The following is a 20,847-nucleotide window of genomic DNA, read 5'->3' on the forward strand; positions in this document are numbered from 1 at the left end:
GGAGTGGTTACCAGCTGGGTATCATGCAGAAATATCCTGCAGATCAAACGTGTACACGAAGCAGTCAGGTCAGCATCCAGACCAAGGAGAGCACCAGGCAACATCACTGACATTCTAGTGAGTCGTGTCACATTTTCCTTCAGGACAGAGAAAGGAGACAGCAGGCTAGGTCTTCTACCAGCTCAGCCCGGAAAAGAAAAACTTTGTCAACAGTTCCACTATCTGACCTTGAAGCCAAGAGTGTTAAGGAGCAAGAAGGAATCTGTGTGAAGAAGTCAATTTCTACCTGGATAGCATCATTGCACGAATACTGAATATACAGCCTCTGGATATGCAGTCATCCTGACTCTGTTGGCATGGGGCAGGGGGTCTGTTGCTTACTTAGCCTTTGGGGCTCGGAGGGGCTGCCAAGGGGAAGAGAAGCTGGCAGCCCCAGAGCAGCTTTGGGCGGGCGGTATGGACCAAAAAGCTAGTGCTGGTGTGTGTGCTCCCCCCGCCACTTGGACACAGGGGGTGGTCAGGTCAAACAGCGGCTACAGCCACCAGCAGAGGACCACTGCAGGCCCGGAGGTGTAGCTGGTATCAGGATGTCTGCTGCTGCCCCAGGGACAGCGGGTGTTGCACTTGCCCAGGCCGGGAGATACTTACTGGTCTTTATGCACTTGAACTTCTGACAGTTGTGATCTCCCTGGCTGGAGTCATGTCCTTTTCCTAGAGGGTCTTAGGACCCCTCCATGTCACTGCTCGGCTCCCACTGCCTGCAGCCTGGGGCACAAGACTACAGGTGCACCACAGCCTGGCCCACTGAGGAGCTTTCGCCCTGCTGCCCAGATAGGTCTGTTTCCAGGTCAGGCTGCTATTTCCCTATTAGGTGGGAAAGCAGAAAAGTACCAAGAGTTGCTTTGCCCCATTTCTTTGCTCCCGGGGATAAGAGCCACTGCTTTAAAGGGCTTTGGTGAATAGGATTCCGTGAGAGGGTGACAGGTTACGAGATGCATAGTCTGGAAGGATGCTGGGGAGAGGGGAGTCTCCTTCTCCTGCAGAGGTCCCACAACACCAAGGTGGCGTGAGTGGGGAGCTAGCTGCGGTGGGGGTGTCCCTCTTGCCCCTGCTTTGCATTTGCTGCCTCAGACATGATAATGTGACCCTGAAGGACAGAAGGAAATGAAGCAAAGCGATACCCACCTCGCAGAGGGATCCATCCGGGTCACTTTCTTTAGATTTCTGGAGTGTGTTTAGGGACCCACGGAGGCACCCTCCTCATGCCGCAGGCTGAGGCCTAGGAAGAGAGGAGCAAACACATTGCACCGCCCGTCTACCCTCTCCTCCAGACCCTACTGTCATGAGGAATGGTTGACATCTGCCCTTGAGGCTTACCAGCAAGGGGATTGCCCTGGGGTAGGATGACCCTCAAGAAGAAGATGTCCGTGGGGCAACTGGGTGGCTCAGTGTCTGCCTTCAGCTCAGGTCATGATCCCAGGGTCCTGGGATCGAACCCTGCATCAGGATCCCTGCTTCTTCTCCCTCTGCCATTCCCCCTGCTTGTGCTCTCTCATTCTCAGGTGCCGGTGGCTGGGTGGCCAGACACGGTTTCAGCCAGCCCAAGAAGACAACGCAAGTTGTTTCACGAAACCCACGGTTTCAGAAAGCCCAAGTCCGACCAACATGCTTCCAACAGAAGCAGAGATGAGAGGTGGGGGGCAGGGGTCGGGGGATTGGGGGGCGGGTGGTGGATGAGCTCCAGGGCCTGGGTTTCACTTCAGCCTTCCTACCATTTGGCAACATGGGCCAAGAAACTGCCTTGATTGGGTGTTTTGTTGTTGTTGTTTTGTTCATGCTCGTATGAGTTAGGTTCCTCTCATTTACACGCCAGAAAGTCACAGAACTCCATTTTACACTAGATGAGGTTGAAGCTGGGGGAGATGAAGGCAACTCGCCTTCCACTGCTGAGTGGGTCGGTGGCAGAGCGAAGCCAGCATCTAGTAGATCAATTGCGTGCCTTCTGGAAGCAGTTCTCAACTCAGGAAGAGTTAAGAACCTCTGCTCAGGAATCAGAACAGCTCACTTTGAAGGAACCGATCAGACCACTTTCCCTGCGGGTGCTCTGAGTGAGAGCCCGGGGAGGAGGAAAGGGAGGCAGGGTGGCAGGCTCGTCTGGAAGGACATGTGCGTGGAAACCACTCCACACGTCTCACAGCCACCAGCATCACTAGTGTTTGTATTTGTCACACTGAAACCATGGCCAACGGTCGGTGTCTCTGGAGCCCTCAATCTCCTGATTCGGTCTCCTGTCCACTCCCAATTGTCAATATCCGAACAGGAAGGCAAAGGGCTGGACCTGACAAAGAAATCTGAAACACTGCTTAGAGCCAAAAGCAAAGGCTTCGGGTGGAGGCCCAAGGAATTTGGGGAATTCGCTTTTTCCCCCATGGTGGGGAAACTGGAGGCAATGGTGTCCCCTGGTGGACAGTTTGAGTGCTGCAAACAAAGGCGGTGGATTCCTCCATGGGGCCCTTAGCTCCAGATGTTCTTGGGTTGTATGTAATGCTTCTATGTAATGTGTTTACAGGACTGATTCCAAAATGCAAAGATCCCTTGGTGGAAAGCAGGACCCCATGGAAAGGAATCTCTGTGATCTCTGTTATCTCTTACATCTTACATCCCCAATATCTGAAAGTGCTCTTCCCTCTGGGGACTCTGGGTGAGGTTGGGATGAAGTATCAAGCTCAGAGAAACACCATGATGGGTCAGAGAGCGTGTCCTAGACGCTCAGTCTGTTTAGGTAGGTCAGTCACAGTGAGGCACAGGGGCCAGAAATGCAGCTGAAATGGCAACAACATAAAAGAGAAGTTAAATGACCTTCGGAGGTCTTCAAGTTCTGTTTCTGTGTTTTGGATAAGTTTTTAAAATCACTTTGAGCCTAATTTGGAGGTTTATTAATTTGTGAGCTTACGGGACTCCTGGGAAGTCAGAATTCAGGGAGCAATTATGATGGTTCAATGATATAAAGCTTGCCAAGCATTTAGGGTGAGCACTTAGTGTGGGCTTAATAGGTGATCTTTATGCTTCTCTGCCCACTGACCACGCACCTCTTCGACTTGCCTTCCACTTCGCCAGTGGCTCCACACAAGCATACCACCACATAAATATTCATAGAACACAGCTTCCCGGCTTCTACAACCATGTTCTGGACAAGGAAGTAGAAGACAAGAGGAAAAAAGTAGAGTAAGAGTAAAACTGACAAGAGGTGTTGAGGAGATGGAGGAACCGGAAGGTTCAAACCTCCTAGTGGAAATGTAAATTAACATAGCTACTTTAGATAAATAGCACACTCTACTAAACGTGCCCACATCCACACTTCCTGATCTAGAATTCCCACATCTGGAACATACCCAACAGAAATGTGCTGCATATTCACCAAAAGACATGTACACGACATGTACCAGACAAGCAGCTCTAATTATGAAACAGCTGACTCTTGAACAACGTGGGTTTGAATGGGGGCGGGCCCACTCATACATGGATTCTTTAAAGTACAGTAGTGCAAGTGTGCTTTTGCTGCCTTATGATTCTCTGTTTTTATTTTTTTTTTTAAGATTTTATTTATTTCTTTGGCAGAGACAGATCACAAGTAGGCAGAGAGGCAGGCAGAGAGAGAGGAGGAAGCAGGCTCCCTGCTGAGCAGAGAGCCTGATGTGGGCTCAATCCCAGGACCCTGGGATCATGACCTGAGCTGAAGGCAGAGGCTTTAACCCACTGAGCCACCCAGGCGCCCTGATTCTCTGCTTTTAAATTCTTATTTTAAATCCAGTAGAGTTAACACACAGCATTACGCCAGCTTCAGATGGATGACAGTGATTCAACAGTTCTCTACATTACTCAGCGCTCATCAAGATAAGTGCGTTCTTAATCCCCTTCGCCTACTTCTCCCCTCCCCCCAACCCTGCCTTAGGATTTTCTTTATAACATTTTCTTTTCTTTAGCTTACTTTATTATAAGAATAGAGTGTATAATACAAATAACATACAAAACACGTGTTAATCGACTATTTGTGTTAATGGTAAGGCTTCTGATTAGTAGTTAACTTTTAGGGAGAGTCAAAAGTTAGACAGAAACTATTGGTTTCTGCTCAAGTCATGATCCTGGGGTAGTGGGATCAGGCCATATATCCGGCTCTACACTGGGCATAGAGTCTGCTTAGGATTCTCTCTCTCTGCTCTGCCCCCCATCTCTCCCTCTCTAAAATAAATAAATAAACCATTTTTTAAAAGTTACACACAGATTTTTGACTATGCAGAGGGATCAGTGCCTCTAACCCCCACATTATTCAAGGGCCAACTGTAGTTCCAAACTGGAAATAGCTCAAATGTCCATGAAAAATAGACTGAAGAAATCCATGCCATATAACCAGACCACGGAAAACCAAACAACAATATGAATGTGCAAACTGCCACTTCCCACAGCAACACGAACTCATCTCACGAGCACACTGTTGAGTGAAGAAAAGCAGGCAAGAGAATATACACCATATGATTCCATTTAGATTAAGTTCAGGAACTGGCAAAATTAATCCATGAAGTTAGAAGTAAATTTAGTAATTTCCTTTGGGATCAGTGACACCAATGGGATACAAGAGAGCTTCGGGCAAGAGATGGGGAATGTTAATGTTCTGTTTGATGATCTGGGTGCTGATTACATGGGAAATTCACTTTGTGAAACTTCATTAAGGTGTACGTATGGCGTTCATGCACTTTTCTCTATATGTGTTATGCTTCAATAAAAATTTGTAAAAAAAAATAAACTGGGTAAAATTTATTTCTTCAATCAAGAGGCTTATGCTCTCATCAGGGAACAATTGAAGAAACAACCAGCTGCAAATTGAGTGTTACCCAACAGGATACACTATGAGCTGTGAGAGCTAGGAAATCCTGACCAGGGACCCTGACTTCCTCTAGGAGTTGGCTTTTGAACTAGACCTCAGAGACCAAAAGGGGAGCCAGGCCTAGTATACCTAGGAACGTCAGACTGGTCGGCTGAGTGGAACAGAAGGTGTATGGAAGAACCCAGCAGGAAGTGGGGCTGGAAATGTAGGTAAAAGTTAAATTCTAGAGGCTCTCATGTGTCAGGTTATAGAGTGTAGACCGTGTTTCAAAAGTGAATTTTTCATCAAGGAATACACAGTTTTTTTTTTTTAAGATTTCATTTATTTATTTGATAGAGAGAGCACAAGCTGGGGGAGTGGCAGGCAGAGGGAAAAGCAGGCTCCCCACTGAGCAGGGAGCCTGATGTGGGGCTCGATCCCAGGATCCTGGGATCATGACCTGAGCTGAAGGGAAATGCTCAGCTAGAGATGCCCAGGAAGGAACAGGCACCCTGGATCTGGAATTCTGGATGAGGATAGAGCTGGAGTGGTATAAGTGAGATTTGGTAGTTTCCTGCACAGAAATGGCCGCTAAGCCATTATAAGTCGATGCTAGCAGCTGGGGAGAGGGCAGGTGAGTTGAACACCATGAGCGTGGGCAACCCAGAGAAGAGCCTTTCACATCACCTCACAGGGCCCTTGGTTCCCACACACTCTGTATTGTATATTCCTTTCTACGTTCCTCAGCCCCCCTGCGCCCCGCCCCCTCCCACCCCCACCCCATCCAAATTTGTTCACCCTTTCAGGGGGCTTATCGCAACCTTCTTCTCTTTCCTCAAGTTTTCTTCGATGACTTTAGCTTGATTTATTTCTCTCCTAGACATCTCTTGTACCTGTGTCAGCTAGCTTTCTCATGTCCTATGTCCTCTGCTATACGGGATGCCCACTGAGTTGTTACAGATAACAGCAGCCAAATAACAAGCCAACAAAATGGCTTAAACAAGACCAGTGCTGAATTTTCTCTTCTCTAATAGCCGGTATGTAAGCAGAGCAGAGCCAATAAGATGCTGGGGCCCTACACTTCTTCCATCTTGTTGCTGTGTCGTAATCTAAGATACATGCTGTTGTGCGCACCATTCCATCTGCATAAGCCACAGGCAGAAAGAGAAGGGAAGAGAAGAGAAGGTCCCTTCCCTGCGAGGCTGTGTCCTGGAAGTGGCACACGTCACTTCTTACATCCCTTTAGCCACAACTTACTTACTTGGCCATTCCTAGCTGCAAAGGAGTCTGGGAAATACAATCGTTATCTGCAAGAATAAAGAAAAGAGGGGGAAATGGGTATTGAATGATAGCTAGAAGTCTCTGCCACATGTCTCCCCACTATCAGCATCCTTTGGGTAGGAATTTTAAGTGTAAATGTCTAATAATTCAATGAATAATGTAGGTGTATAATGCACCCACTCTAGGTTTCTCCTGTAGTGTATTTGTTTATTTGTTTGTTTGTTTTTTAAGATTTTATTTATTTATTTGACACAGAGGGAAAGATTACAAGTAGGCAGAGAGGTAGGTAGGGAGAGAGGGAAGCAGGCTCCCTGCTGTGGCACTCGATCCCAGGACGCTGAGATCATGACCTGAGCCAAAGGCAGAGACTTAACCCACTGAGCCACCCAGGCACCCCAGCATATTTGGTTTGATAGGTGCTTGTCTGGCCCAGAGTTTGATGTCCCTCTTGAAGCAAGGACTCTGTCTTCTGAATCCTGTGTGTTTCTGATCCTGTAAATATTTTCCTTCTTTCTTTCCTTCCTTCCTTTCTTCCTTCTGTCCTTCCTTCCTGCCCTCCTTCCTTCCTTCAGTTTTATTATTTATTTGAGAGAGAGAGTGAGAGAGAGAGAGCGATCACAAGTTGTGGGAAGGGTTAGAGGGAGAGAAACAGACACCCCGCTAAGTAGGGAGCCTGAGGCAGGACTCCAAAGGAGGACCCTGGGATCATGACCCAAGTCAAAAGAAGCTGCCTAACTGACTGAGCCACCCAGATGGCCTAAATATTTTCTTTTAATGATATGGGCCTTATATTCCCCCTCACAATGTTCAATCTAATTATCAATTATACTTAATACTTGCCAGGTAAAAGTAAGTTGACCTACGAGAGAATGGCTAGAAGAATAAAAAAAAAAAAAAATTGTTTTTTTTTTCTACGACAGCCATAACCTCTGGCTGACAGAAATTCTGAGAGTCCCTGTTAATCATGGCTCAAGATGACCCCTGCCAGGAACCAGATCCTTACCCACACATTAGAGAATTTTCATCTAGAGGGTTCTGATTACCAAGAAGCCAGGTCAGAATCTGGGTCTTTATTGCAGACTTTGTGGGGTTGTGCAAGGAAGGCAGACAGCAACCGTTCACTCGTTTGGTCCATCACCAATGGCGTTGGGCCCCCTCCTCCATAACAGCAACAGTGTGTGTTGGAAACAGACTGGGGTCTGTCACAGACATGAGGCTCTTTGTTAGGAAGGGACAAGAGACTCAGAGAGTACCTGCATCAGGATGGGGAAGACCTTGATGCCCTAGGAGCAGGTACCTGGGGGCCTGAGCCACAGGTAATGCCCAGGGGAGACAGCAGGGAGCCAGGGTAGGACTGAAGACAGGAGCCATCAAAGGAAACGTTTACCTCTGGCCCACTGAAGTCTTAACTTCAGATTCCAATTTCCTGGGCACTAGGGTTTCAAGCGATTAAGCTGGGCTGGTGACAGGAGGAAGTGGGAGTCATTGAGGCATGGACAGGAGCAAGCAGGTCTCGCTGAGACCAGCTTATAAGGAAAGCCCCAGAGGGACTAGCAAGCTCTCTGAGATTTGCACCCGAGGCTGCTGGGTATATCTGCTTTTCTTATAGTGGAATCTGGACTGTGTCACTGAGAACACATCTTTCTCTTGGGCCGAGGCTGGGGAGACTTGCTAGAGTCTAAACAGGGAGTCAGAGAGGAAGGCAGAGTGACTTTCCAGAAAGCTCTCCCCTTAGTGAGGGAAGTGGACCTAAGGAATAATAGCTCAGGGCTGAATTATTTTTCACTCTTCAGTGCTGGCTGCCTGGAAGTGTGAATCCGGGTCTCTGGGGATTCAAAGTGTAGGTGGGAGATGTGGGGGGGGGGGGGGGGGGGCCCAAGGGGCTGTCACAGCCAGAGTCTTTAAAATATCTGTTTGCCCACAAGTGAATGAGGGGTTGTATCTCTCATGTATCTCATGTCCACTTCCCATTCTCTCTGGCATTTTGCTTCCTTTTTATCCTGTCAGGAAGCTTTCCAAAGGGCTTCCATCCCTCCTCTGCATTTTCCCCTTAGGGAATAAAGAAAACAGTGTCCCTCAACAGTCACATGATTTGTGTAAGGACCTGATCTCCTGTTGAATATTCAGTAGGAATCACCCAGGAGCAGAGGGCAGGAGGTCTGGGGTCCCATGTGAGTTTCTGGCCCTTGGAGCCTTTCTGTGGAATGGGAACAGGAATGTGCTTTGCCTTAAATGAGTAGGCAATGGAATTATACAAAAATTAAAGGGGGTGTATCCGTGCGAGGCTGGTAGACTTATGAAACATAGATAGCAATCTGTCAGCGGATAGATCCTTGTCCTGCAAGTCAGTCCAGAGAGATCAGGACAAGCTCCAGCTAGGGAAACCAGCCGTACCTGTGGGAAAGGTGTGATCAGCAGCATTCATTACAATCCCCAGCTGGAAAGCATTTATTTTTTTAGTAAATACATGCACCACGGTATATGCGTTCAATGGAATACGATGTAGCAATGAAAGCTCAGAGGACTGGCTGGCTTAGTAGAGCCTGGGACTCTGCATCTAGGAGTCAGGAGTTCGAGCCCCACATTGGGTGCAGAGGTTACTTAAAAAAATAATAATAAGGGGCGCCTGGGTGGCTCAGTGGGTTAAGCCTCTGTTTTCGGCTCGGGTCATGATCCCAGGGTTCTGGGATCGAGCCCCGCATCGGGCTCTTTGTTCAGCAGGAGCCTGCTTTCCTTCCTCTCTCTCTGCCTGCCTCTCTGCCTACTTGTGATCTCTGTCTGTCAAGTAAAAAAAAAAAAAAAAAAAAAAAAATTAAATTCAAAATTCAAGAAGGAGGAGAGGAAAACGCGCAAACTAAAGCTCCACACAACAGCATAGATAAATCTCCCAAGCATCAAGTTAAATACAAGTCAGAGAAGAATACACTTGGTCTGATTCTATTTCTGCGACATTCAAAGTCGGGCAAAATGAAACCATACCGTTGAGGGACTAGTCCCTGTTGGTAAATCCACAAAAGAAGCTTGTAAATTAGCATCACAAAAGTAGGAATAGCTGGTACCACCTTTAGGGAAAGAGGGAGGAGAGGGGTCTGCGTTCTGGAAGGTGCCTGCGGAGAAGGGCTGCTGGGGAACTGGCACCCCCTGTTTCTTGCCTAGAGAGGGGGGTTCCATCTGTGTTCACTTTGCAATCTTTCCTTAAATTGTACGTGTACGTATCATGTAGTCTTCTGGATATGATCTATCCTACAATTTAAAAAATGTAAATGTCTCTGAAATCCACAGGAAGCCACCCAAAATTAAAACAGTAGCCTCGGAGATCTACTGCCTCAATTTTATAAGTAAGGAGACCGAAACCCAGAAGAGTTACAGGCTTGGTCTAGGTCACAGAATGTGTCACTCGTCGAAGCGGGACTAGAGTGAGGTTCAACAACTTTTAACTCAGTGTTCCTGCACTGCCTTCTGCTTCTCTCAGGAGTCTTCTCTGTGGGACCGCTTTTTAAGCCTGGAAGTTCCTTTGTTTGGGGAAAAAGAAAAAAAATGGTGAGTTAGTAGGTTGATATAATGAGGGGCTGATACAAACTCAGCAGTTGTAGACACTTTTCCAAACAGAATTTTAAAAGATTTCAATATGTCCTTCCAAAGGCACATCATTGTAGCGATAACACTGCGAAAAAACAAATACCAGAGAACTCTGGCCACTCTGAAATGCAGAGCTGCACTCGGGCTCGGGCTCCATCTGATTTACAGATGGTATCAGGATGAAGGGCTGGAAGGGGCTGGGGAGGGGGCAACAGGAAGGACAGGGAGCCAGGAAGTCTGCAATTTTATTGACTTATCCACCTGGGCTAGGTGAGACCCCTAGCCCTGGGACAGTCAGGAAGGGGACCTCTGCTATCTCTCTGAGAGCTTTTTTGTTTTGTTTAGAGGTCAATTACTTCCCATTTGGGAAATTTGTGAACATTAAGAGGTGACTGGAGTGACGGGCCTGAATGATGCAGATAAGAGCTGATTGCTTACTGAGCGCCTCCCCGGTGAAAGCCGGGCCTGGGATAAGCCCGGGACCCTAAGACGCACACACAAAGGGGCAGCTTTCAGTGCGCAGGAGAGATTACAGGATGGAAGACGTGCAGCTTGGGGGGTGGTGTGGGCCTGATGAGCTGAGAGGCGGCTCGTTTTAAAGTGATCTTGACAGGCCGAAAGTGGAGAGATGAGAGGAGAGCATTTCCCTCCCCTCCCCTCCCCGCCCCTCCCTTCCCCTCCCCTCCCCTTTTGGAAAGAAGTCATTGGTGCCCAGAGAATCTCAAACGTTCAGGCTCTCCTCTGAAGAGAAAGCCATGCATATGCACGAGGTTTTGTTAGTTTAGTTTTTTGGGGTTTTTTGTTTGTTTATTCGTTTAGACCAGCAAGTGTGGATGCTACAAATATCTGGAGAACAGAATAGAAAATGTCACAAATCAACGGAACCTCTGAAGGATTTTGGCCTAAATGAGAGGAACCCCCCCCCCCCAACCCTGGCCGCCACCCACATGCCTTCAGCCAACTGGATGCAGTTTATAAATTCCCAGAAGCTAGCCTTGAATTGTATCTGAGACTCCTGTAAAATAGCAACATGGCTTTGGCATGTGCCCACTTCACTTTTCTCCGTTCCTAAGTCTTCGACCTTTCCTGGAACCTCTCCCAGGAAACAGTGTCATTCCCACACTAAATCACCAGGCCTAATCACCTCCTGCGGGCACCCAGGTCCTCCCCCGCCCCTTCTCCATCTTTCTAGAGGGGCATATTTTCTGTCCTACTTGACACGCAGCAACTACCACCGTGTATTTTTAGATACATTTCTCATGTTAGTCTCCGGTATCCAATTAGATAATACGGTTTTTAAGGGCAGCAGCAAATCTTACTTCCTTTTGTAGCCCTTCCAGAAATGTTTGGCGGTGACTGAGTACTGACCTGCCGATTGAGCCAAGTCCCCTTCCCCTTCACTCACAGCCTAAATCTGAGCCCAGGCTCTTCCTCCTGTGTTTTTCCATGCTGTACAAAGTGCGAGGGGAGTATGGGAAGTAAGGCCTATTCAGAACATCACATGTCTGCCAACTGCCTCTTGGGTTACTTTCCTATGTTAAAAGGGACAAACGGGTAAAGAAACTAAGATTTATTAGTTTTCTACTCTGTACCCAGGACTTGGACAAATCTGTGGGTGATGAGCTACACTTCGCTGGGGGTGGGGGGTGGGGGTAAGGACCTTACCCAAAGAACAGCAACAAAGGATTTTTTAAAATTATCATGTAGTACAATCTGATCTTGGGGGTGTCTGGGTGGGTCTGTTGTTAAGCGTCTACCTTCGGCTCAGGTCATAGTCCCAAGGTCCTTGGATCGAGCCCCACATGGGGCTCCTTGCTCAGTGGGGAGCCTGCTTTTCCCTCCCCCACTCTTCCAGCTTGTGTTCCCTCTCTCGCTGTGTCTCTCTGTCAAATAAATAAAAATAAAATCTTAGGAAAAAAAAAAAAGAATCTGGGGCACCTGGGTGGCTCAGTCGGTTAACCCTCTGCCTTCCCCTCGGGTCATAATCCTGGGGTCCTGGGATTGAGCCCCACATCGGGCCCCCTGCTTGGTGCAGAGCCTGCTTCTCCCTTTCCCTCTCCCCTTGCTTGTATTCCCTCTCTCCCTGTTTCTGTCTCTGTCAAATAAATCAATAAATAAAATCTTTTAAAAAAAATCTGATCTTGGAAAAATGTAACACAACTCACTTAACAACTGAGAGCTAGGCAGATGGTTACTTGGTAGAAGCACTGAACATAGAGTCAGTCACCTGTTATAAATGTAAGCCTGGTGGTCACAGACACTTTCCTCTTGTAAGGAATACCCCCACACACACACCAGGGTGCCTGGGTGGCTCAGTCCTTAAGTCTTGGCTCAAGCCATGATCCCAGGGTCTTGGAATTGTGAGTCCCGCATCTGGCTCCCTGCTCAGCGGGGAGCCTGCTTCTCCCTCTCTCTGCCCCTCTTCCAGCTTGTACTCTCTCTCTCATTTGCTCACTCTCTGTCTCACAAATAAATAAAATCTTAAAAAAAAAAAAAAAGGGGAATGCCATCTCAAAGTGAAAGAGGGATGGTCTTTTCCTTATGATGGAGATTTAAACTATAACCCTTATTTTTTTTTTTAAATCTTATCTTAATTGACTAAGGAATATTTATTGACAGTTCCAGATTTAAAGTCTACATACTGGAGTGCCTGGGTGGCTCAGTCGCCTTCGGCTCAGGTCATGATCCCAGGGTTCTGGGATTGAGCCGGCATCAGGCTCCCTGCTCCACTGGAGGCCTGCGTCTTCCTCTCCCACTTCCCCTGCTTGTGTTCCATCTCTCACGGTCTCTCTCTCTCTCTCTGTCAAATAAATAAATAAAATCTTTAAAAAAAATAATAAAGTCTACATACTGCCCTTTTCAACCTCAGGAGCACAACACTAACTATAATTGCAAGACACTGTAGGGGTATTTCTAACCGTATTTTTGTTAACAGCAAAAGTAGAGAAATAATAGAGAAAAAGATGATAATGAAAAGGAGAGGAAATGTAAGGAAATGGTACTCTTGTTTTTAGCTTAAGCACATAAAATTTAAGAGATGAAAGCTTTCCATAGTCAGGTGTAGTTAACAAAGAACCAAGGAGTCTGTTTTCCCACATTGGTGAAAACAACCAGGACATATTCAGAAATGAGCAAATGTGGGACGAGTACATTTTGATTAAATATTCAAATTTATTAAATAGAATTTACCTTTTGGTGAGTTAGTGGTGAAGGGGTAAAGAACCAGGTTTTCACCATCTAAAAATATTGTCCAGGAGTCTGGTTTCCCTACTAGTGCCTGCCAAAGACAAATGTATTTGATCCCTTGTTTCCCTTAATAAAATGAGCTTGTTTTCAGTCTTCAATTTGCATAACTTCAAACATATTTGGGGAGGGAAGTCATAATTTCCCCTAAAATTCAGGCTTCCTTCCCCTGGTGTTTGACATATGGACATAGGGTGGCCTCCTTTCTTTATGCGCAATTAAGACAAGGATTATGTTTTGGAAGAAACCCTGCAGAGGGAGAGGGGGCTGTGAGAGAAGAAATCAGCTAGCGGATCTCCAGGGCTGCAGCCATTTCATTTCCTCGGGGACTCGGATATATCCCGACGAGTCAGAACTTCTGGGCTTCATTTTTTATTTTAATTCGCGGTGGCGTAGGAGGTAAGTAGAGGTGGAGAGATTATAGTGGCCTACACACATGGACACACACAAATATATGTAGGATATTTACTCAAGGTGCTGAGGTGTGTACACGGGATAAAATGCAGTGACCTTGAAGGGGAGAACCAGAATGTACAGTATACCTTCCCAGAGAGCAACCGCGTCCCGGAGAATGAAGGCAGAGTCCTCGGGGAGCAGCCCGGCGCCCCCGGGGAGTGGGGGTGGGGGGAGGGGGAATGCGGGGGGGAGAGAGAGAGGAAAGGGGAGGAAGGGGGGAAAGGGGGAGACGAAGAGGGAGGGGCGGTTTACTCTCCCAGGAGGGCTTGGCTCACACAATAGTCTCTGTCCCAGACCTCCTGGATCCTCTCCCCAACCCCCGACTCCCGCTCCTCACTCGAGTTCCCACACTTCACTCCGCTACTTTTTACATTCATTCCCCAAACTCTAGCCTCTAATGGAGGATCGTGGGCCTCTAGGGCACCCCAGCCCACTCACAGCCCCCCTCCTCCGGGCCAGGCCCCCGGGCTGCCGCACACAAATTAAAGAGTCTATTAGCAAACCCTGGGTTTGAGGCCCGACAGTCACCAGCCTCGCTATTGCTCCGATACCCGAAACTGCCAACCATCCTACAGACTTTCCTTCCTCCCACTGCTGCCCCGCGCACTTTAGGTCCTGGAGAGAGAAATGTCCCCAGTGCCTCAGCGGGATGGCCTGTTGGGGGCAATTCGAAGTTCAGGATAGCTCAGGGAGAAGTACCATCGGGTCGCCTATTCCCTCCGCCGTCGCTCATCCAGGCCGAAGCCGGTATGCGGAGAGACTGGGGGGACGGAGCCCCAGGACACGGTGGGCGGACGGAGCCCAGGCGCCTCACCAGGCCCTGACACCCTGCAGCGGGGCGGGCAGAGGGCTCTGCGGGCTGGCGCTGGGGCCACCCACAGCGAAGCCGGCGCGGGCCAGAGGTGCGGGCGCCACGGGACCCGAGGACGCACCCGCGTAGCCACCACCGTAGCCGGCCCCGAAAGGAGAGCCCGCGTAGCCGCCGTAACAGGAATAGGGCGCCGCGGCCGCGCTGTAAGGGCCGGAAAAGGCCGGTGCGCCGGGACCCAGGCAGGGCTTGCCATCCCGCACAAGCACGGGCACCGCCACTCGGCGCGGCGCTAAGGGGTGGCCCGCCAGTTCTAGGGACTTGTCCTGGCGCTGTCTCTTGCACTTGTAGCGCCGGTTCTGGAACCAGATCTTGACCTGCGTAGGCGTGAGCTGCAGCGCGCCGGCCAGGTGCTCGCGCTCGGGCGCGGACAGGTACCGCTGCTGCTTGAAGCGCCGCTCCAGCGCCAGAACCTGCGCCTGCGAAAAAAGCACGCGCGGCTTCCGCCGCTGCCGCGCCTTGGGCTGCTCCGTGCTGTTCCCGCGCGCGCCGATGCCAACGTCGCCAACGCAGCGCTCCGGACCCCTGGTCCCGCTGTGGAGGGGCGGGGCTGCGCTGAGGCCCGGCTCTAAAAGCACAGGAAGGAACAGCGTCAGCGCCCAGCCTCAGGCTTACCTGAGCAAGTGTTGCGTTGTTTTTCGGGGGCTACCCTCTCCCCTGGTAGCCTTCACGTCGCGTCCCCTTCAGTCCCCTCTGCTAACACCCCCCTCCCGTCCCAGGAGGGTCTGTATGTTCCTTTCCCCCAAGCCCTGTGACGATTGTCCCTGCAGGCACATACTTAAATTTTGACATTCTAGGGTCTTCTGTGTGCGGCCCTTTCCCAAAAGGTAGCTGATCTAAGACAACTCCATTTTCTTCTTAGAATGTATGTGTATAGGTGGGGTGGGGGTGATTCGCTGTAATTCGATTCTAAAGTGTGGTCGAGTTTGGGAGAGCTTTTGCCGCAAGGACCGAGTGCAAATGTGGGGGACTATTAGATGGAAATTGACTTTGGACTGCCCTTGGTGGAAAGAAGGGGTGTAGAAAGGGGGAGAGATCGAGATAGAGAGAAAGAGAAAGCGCTGAAACTTGGCGACGCGCTTGCCGGTGGGTTCTTGTCTGCCTGGTTATCTGTGGTGGTCCCCCACCCATCACCGGGTGTCCCATCCAAGCTCAGGGGTGGGTGTCCTGAGTATCTTCCACCTTCACCGCACCTTTGCACACACCCTTGTCTTTTTGGTTGTCAAGTGCACCGGCACCAGGGACCCGTCCCATTTTTCTTGGATGTTATGCTCTGTAAATTAGCAAAATAAAATAAAGGTGAACGAAATATTTTTCTGACTCCTAATTCTTGGCTCGGAAACGGAGTGTCTCTTGGAGGCATATACAAGGTTTAGATCTACATTTCGCTTTTTAAAAAGCGGCCTCTTTCTCCTTTGGGTTGTCTTTGGTAAGCAGGTTTCGCTCTGACTTCCTCTTCCCTGGGGTGGTGTCCTACCCAGTCACCCCGCCGTGGCTGTGTCTGAAGCCCACTGAAATACAGCCTTTCCTTGCCTTCTTCCCACCTCTCTTCTGTCTTGGCTAAGCTGTGTTTTAACCCAAGGGTGGGTAGAGAGGAAACGCTGAGTTTTCATGGGAAGGCACGCCAGGAGAAACCAGGAACGTGGAGTGGCTGTAAGTTCATGGCCAGGCGACGCACCTAATTAGAGAAGGTGCGGGTTGGAACCCGACTTCAAATCCCCAACCCCAGTGGCACAATTTCCTATGAGCAGGAGATGGGACTCTTTGGTATTTGAAGTTTGAGGAAATGAAAACTTTCTTCAGACAAGCCAGTGCTCAGAGAAACTGAGGCCATCTCGTCCTTTAAAGAAGAAAAATACGCACTACGGTTTTATTCTTAACAAATGGAAAAGTTACAGCTGACCTTCAGCAACTCTTTGGAACTAGCAGGACCCCACTTGAGAGTCGCTGGCCAGGCAGGCCATGGGGCTGCGGGGCACGCTCTTGGTCACTGTCTGGAGGCCCTCTCGCCCTGTGTCCTTGAAAGCAAGGTGGTTTCGCTGGGAACAGATGAGTGGATTGCTTACCAGGAAGGTTCGATCATTGCGGTGGCCCTGGGCTTGGTTCCTGGGGCTGGATGTGGGTCCCTTCTGGGTGTCCAGGGCGGGCAGCCGCTTAAGAGATGCTGCTCAAAGTTTGCCAGAAGAGGAAGGTGCTGTGTGAGCCTTCAGCTGCTAGGTGACAGCAGGACTGTGACCCTTTCTCAGCAAGGCCAGAGTGAATGCGGAGCTGGTTGAGCATCTCCGAAGGCATTAGTGTTTACAGTCCATGGCAGAACACCCCCAGACTTCTCTGCAAACACAGCAAAGTCCAATGTTCTCCAGGCTCCTGCAGTTGATGAATAAGGAGACTACTAGTCGAGGAACAACTGCAAACTAACCCCTTTCCTTATTCGTTGCGCCTTGAATGGGTGGGCGGTGGCACAGCCGGGCAGGGGAAGGCTGATCTTCGAGGCCTCCCTGGGGCTCCCCGACGGGCACCAGGAAACTGTAGACCGAGGTGCAAAGTTTTGTCCAGAGGTAGAGTGGCTTTTTCATCCCTCCAAATGTTGAGACTCCTCTGCGGAAGTTTCCTGGGTCGCAGGACACAAGACAAGACAACTCACTGACTGCTCCTTCCCTTCCTGTGGATGGACACAGGGGTCCATGCCCCCGGGGTTGTGCTTTCGGAGAGCGGGCGCCCAGACTCTCCAGAGTCCTTTCCCAGAGCAGTGAAACCGGAGCTCCCCTTCTATGCTCCCAGGTACGGAGGGTTGGCCGTCCAGGCCTAGGGACTCAGATGCTAACTGATCTGGTTGCCACTCTCATTGTCCGGACCAGGAGTCCAGGCGGAGGATTGACTGAGCTGGCCAGGCCACTTAGCAAGCCCCAAGAAAGGGCTGCGATTGACCCCAGAGCCAGCCGAGTTTCCACTCCCCGGCGGTCGGCTAATGTGATGGCTACACTTCTGGCAGATGCTTTAGGGTAGAGAGACGTGGACGTTGGCAGGGAAGTCTGGTGGTGGTGGAGCACAGCTAAGATACTGCAGAGGGCTTCACTGTAAGAAAGAGGAGCTGGAGTTTCTGGGTAGTGTGGCTGGCTGCGAGAGGGCATGATGTGTTTTTGGGAATCAGAGGACAGGCTGTGGAAATTATGAACGCCTAAGATGCGGGACTTATTTTGTTAGGGATGCGGGAAGCACACTGGGTGTCTGGAGGAGATGGGAAGAGGGGGCTGAGAGATCTGCCATTTGGAATCCTCTAATAAGAGAAAATGGGGCTAGGCCTTTGGAGCAGGAAAGACCCAGAGATGCGTGTCACCCGCACGCGTCAGCTGGTTAGTGATGATGCCCCCAAAGCCATGATCTCCTGGTAGGAGCCAAGACCTGAGCACACGTACTCACCTGGCTCCCCGACCCGTCCAACGTCCATGTCCGTGACTGTCTCACAGGGACCACCAGGAGACCCCGACTCGTCCTGCCTTCTGCCGCTGTCGCCACAGCGGGCCCTGCAGGTGCTGGGAACCTCTGCCTTTCGCGGTTCTGGAACAAATCGCAGACACTGAAAGCTTTCAGGGATCTTCCGTGTCCCCCGGAGTTGCACGGACTCGGAATCAATCTGCTCTCGCTCCAGCCTGAGGATGTCATTGACCGAGAAGGGGGTGGAGGTGACAGGGTTCAGCAGCATTCCAAAGGCGGAGGAGGCGGGGATGGGGTGGCCCCGGTCCCCCAGGAGCCCAGCACCCGGAGCGCCCCGTCTTGGCGCTGCAGGCACTGCAGACCCGAGGTCTGGGACAGACGCCCAGTATCCAGCACTGCGCCTTTCTCTGGGCCATCCCTGCCGACGGGGTGACCGAGGCCAAGTGACAAGATCGCTCTCATTGGTCCGGGCAGAAACCACGTGCAAACCCGCACCTTCCTCCCCCAGGAGCTTTCTTCCCTCGCCCTACTAATTCCACTCCAACCCCCAGCCACCCTCGGAAAGATTTGGTTTGTGTTGACGGCTCTCAAAAGCAGGGGAAACGGGAGAGAGTGCTGAGCGCTGCCGGTCTCCAGGTGAACACGGTTCAGGCCGGAGCCGCCAAGATCAATCCCCTGTCCAAGGGGGCTCTCCTAGAGGACATAAGGGCTTGGGGGGGTGGAACTCTTGCTCTACAACCCAGCCTACCCATCGGGCCCAGCGTTAACTCAATTCTCCAATCTTCCACCGAGGAAAACTGAGGTGGAGACAGCTGGGCACCCGTGGGATTGAAGGAACACGCTGGAGTCTTAGTGGGCGCAGGGTGGGGGCCATCCGGCGGGGAACCGGATCCAGGCTGCCGAGGCTGGGTGGCGGACAAGCTAGTCTTCACCCGTCCATGTCTTCACCTGTCCATGAGCGGGAAACGTCTCACTTAGAGCAGAATCTGGGTCTGGGGATTCCAGATCAGCCATTTCATAGGAGGAGCTTCTCAGCTTGGGGGGTGAAGAAAGGGCTAGGAAGCTATACTAGGTGGGGGGCGCCTCTTTGCCAGCTCCACAGGTGGATGTGGAAAGGTAATAACCCCAGCCCTCTGGAAGGTGCCAGATAGGGACTCACCTTGCCCTTCTTGTCCCCCAGTTCCTTCTCTCCCTCTTTATTCTCCCTAACGTTGATTGTTTTCAATGAACATGGTGTGTCCTCGTGTCCCCTTTCCCCCACCCCCAAGGGGTGGGAAGTTTTGACCAGCATTAGATCTTCAGAAAACCTCCTCTCACAAGGCTGGCACCCAGTGAAGAGAGACTGTGGGGGCGCCTTGGTGGTCAGTGGGCTAAGCATCAGCCTTTGGCTCCAAATGTGATCTCAGGTCCTAGGGTCCAGCTGGCTTGGGGCTCCCTGCTCAGCAGGGAGCCTGCTTCTCCTTCCCTCTCCCTTTTTCATCTCCCTGCTCCCCTGCTTGTGCTCTGGCTCTCTCTCTCTCTGTCAAATAAATAAATAAAATCTTTAAAAAGAGAGAGAGAGAGGGAGAAACCGTGTACAGTGGCTATGAATGTAGGGGTGGAGTCAAAATGTCTAGCCCTTGCTCTGGAACACATCAACCGTGGGATTCTGCCAAAGTTTACCTCTGTCAACTTAGGTTTAATTTTAAAATGGAGATAAGAATAAGCCCATCATAGGATGATTGTGAGAACGGAGATAATGTGTATGAGACCATCAATGGCCGTCCACTGCTATTGCTCATGCTACCTTGGTTCAATTAAGAAAACATGATTTGAGGTCAGCAGTCTTAGCACAGACTCTAAGGAGTTTAAAAATATCTTTTAATCAAAATGAGATCTCACTAGAGTTCCTCTTTGGGATTTCAGACCAACTATTTCTTAAATAGATCTTGAGAGAATTCAATATTACAAGAATGGTCTGGGCTTTATTACTACCTGAAAATCCAGATGAGTCCAACTCATCTCCCTAGGCTATGGGCACAAAATTTCTCACAAAACTGCAGCACAACCAACTAATGATTTCTTATACATCATTTCATTTAGTCTTTACATCAAAGCTATACCCCAAGTGTTCCCAGTTTCTCCTTCCTCCCCTTCTTCCTTTCTTCCTTCTTGTCTTCTTCAGTGAGGAGTCACCATCAGAGAGGTTAAGCTGGTCTGAGGTGGCCCAGCTCTCCAACAGCAGGGTGCACCAGGAATCTGGTTTTGCGGAAACAGTACACCCCCCCAACTTTTTGTCTGAAGGAGATAGGGCTTTATCTCCCAGAGACCTTGAAATCTTGTGATAACACATACGTTTCTTTAATTTTTTTTCTGATTATAAAAGTTATTATTCACCTTTTGGGGGGAAAAATAAGAAAAGTTGAAAAGAAAACAAGAGTCATCCAGAGGTGACCTACTTCCTTCTTTCTATATCTTTGCATAGGCTATATGCGAATTTGTATATTTTAAATTTACATCATAAGTGTGTCCAGGACTTCATTAAAGAGTTTTTTACGAATATGTTTTAAAATTACAATATAATAGTCCATGTTACGGACAATTCAAAATAGACTGTGCTTATAGTTTTAGACTGTACCTATTGTTTTTCTGTAATTCAATAAAGCTTCAGAGAAGGACTTCGTGCCTTCAACTTTGTCAACGCTTTGGATGATCTCCTCAGGATAAATACCTAGAACAAATATTAATGAATCAAATGTTTTAATGCTCATGAAACATATCCCACGACTTCCTAGAAAAATAGTATGATCACATCCTCCTCTCTGCAGCTGTTTACTAGGACTTCCCAGACACTCGAAAGTGGGTGAATTTAGAACATTTTCATGTTCACAACATTTCACCGACCGCTCGGCTGCAGCAACTTTGCTCAGTGGTGTCCTCGCAAGCTAGGGCTGGGGGGAGACCTGGGATAAAGACATCAAGCATAGACCACCAGCCAGCACGTTATTCTAGGGTGGAAGGTGGACTATCAGCTCTAGGACGTTGGGGGGGGGGGGGGGGGGAGGACACCTTGAGAGGGTCCTGGCATCAAAAGCCCTGAGTCCTGAGTTCAAATGCTGCTTTCGGGTTCCAGCTTTTTTCTCCT

At 49.7% G+C, this 20,847-nt stretch overlaps 1 protein-coding gene across 1 annotated transcript; it reads right to left on the reverse strand.

Annotated features, from left to right (window-relative positions):
- Positions 1 to 14,230: 14,230 nt before the first annotated feature.
- On the reverse strand, positions 14,231 to 17,991 carry NKX2-6 (NK2 homeobox 6). Its single transcript, XM_059393076.1, has 2 exons — positions 17,709 to 17,991; positions 14,231 to 14,856 (listed from the first exon to the last, which is right to left on the reverse strand). The coding sequence occupies exons 1-2, from the start codon at positions 17,989 to 17,991 to the stop codon at positions 14,231 to 14,233; spliced, it is 909 nt and encodes a 302-aa protein (XP_059249059.1).
- Between the last annotated feature and the right edge of the window lie 2,856 nt (positions 17,992 to 20,847).

Source organism: Mustela nigripes, chromosome 1 (assembly GCF_022355385.1).
Source record: "Mustela nigripes isolate SB6536 chromosome 1, MUSNIG.SB6536, whole genome shotgun sequence".
Taxonomy (NCBI): Eukaryota; Metazoa; Chordata; class Mammalia; order Carnivora; family Mustelidae; genus Mustela; species Mustela nigripes.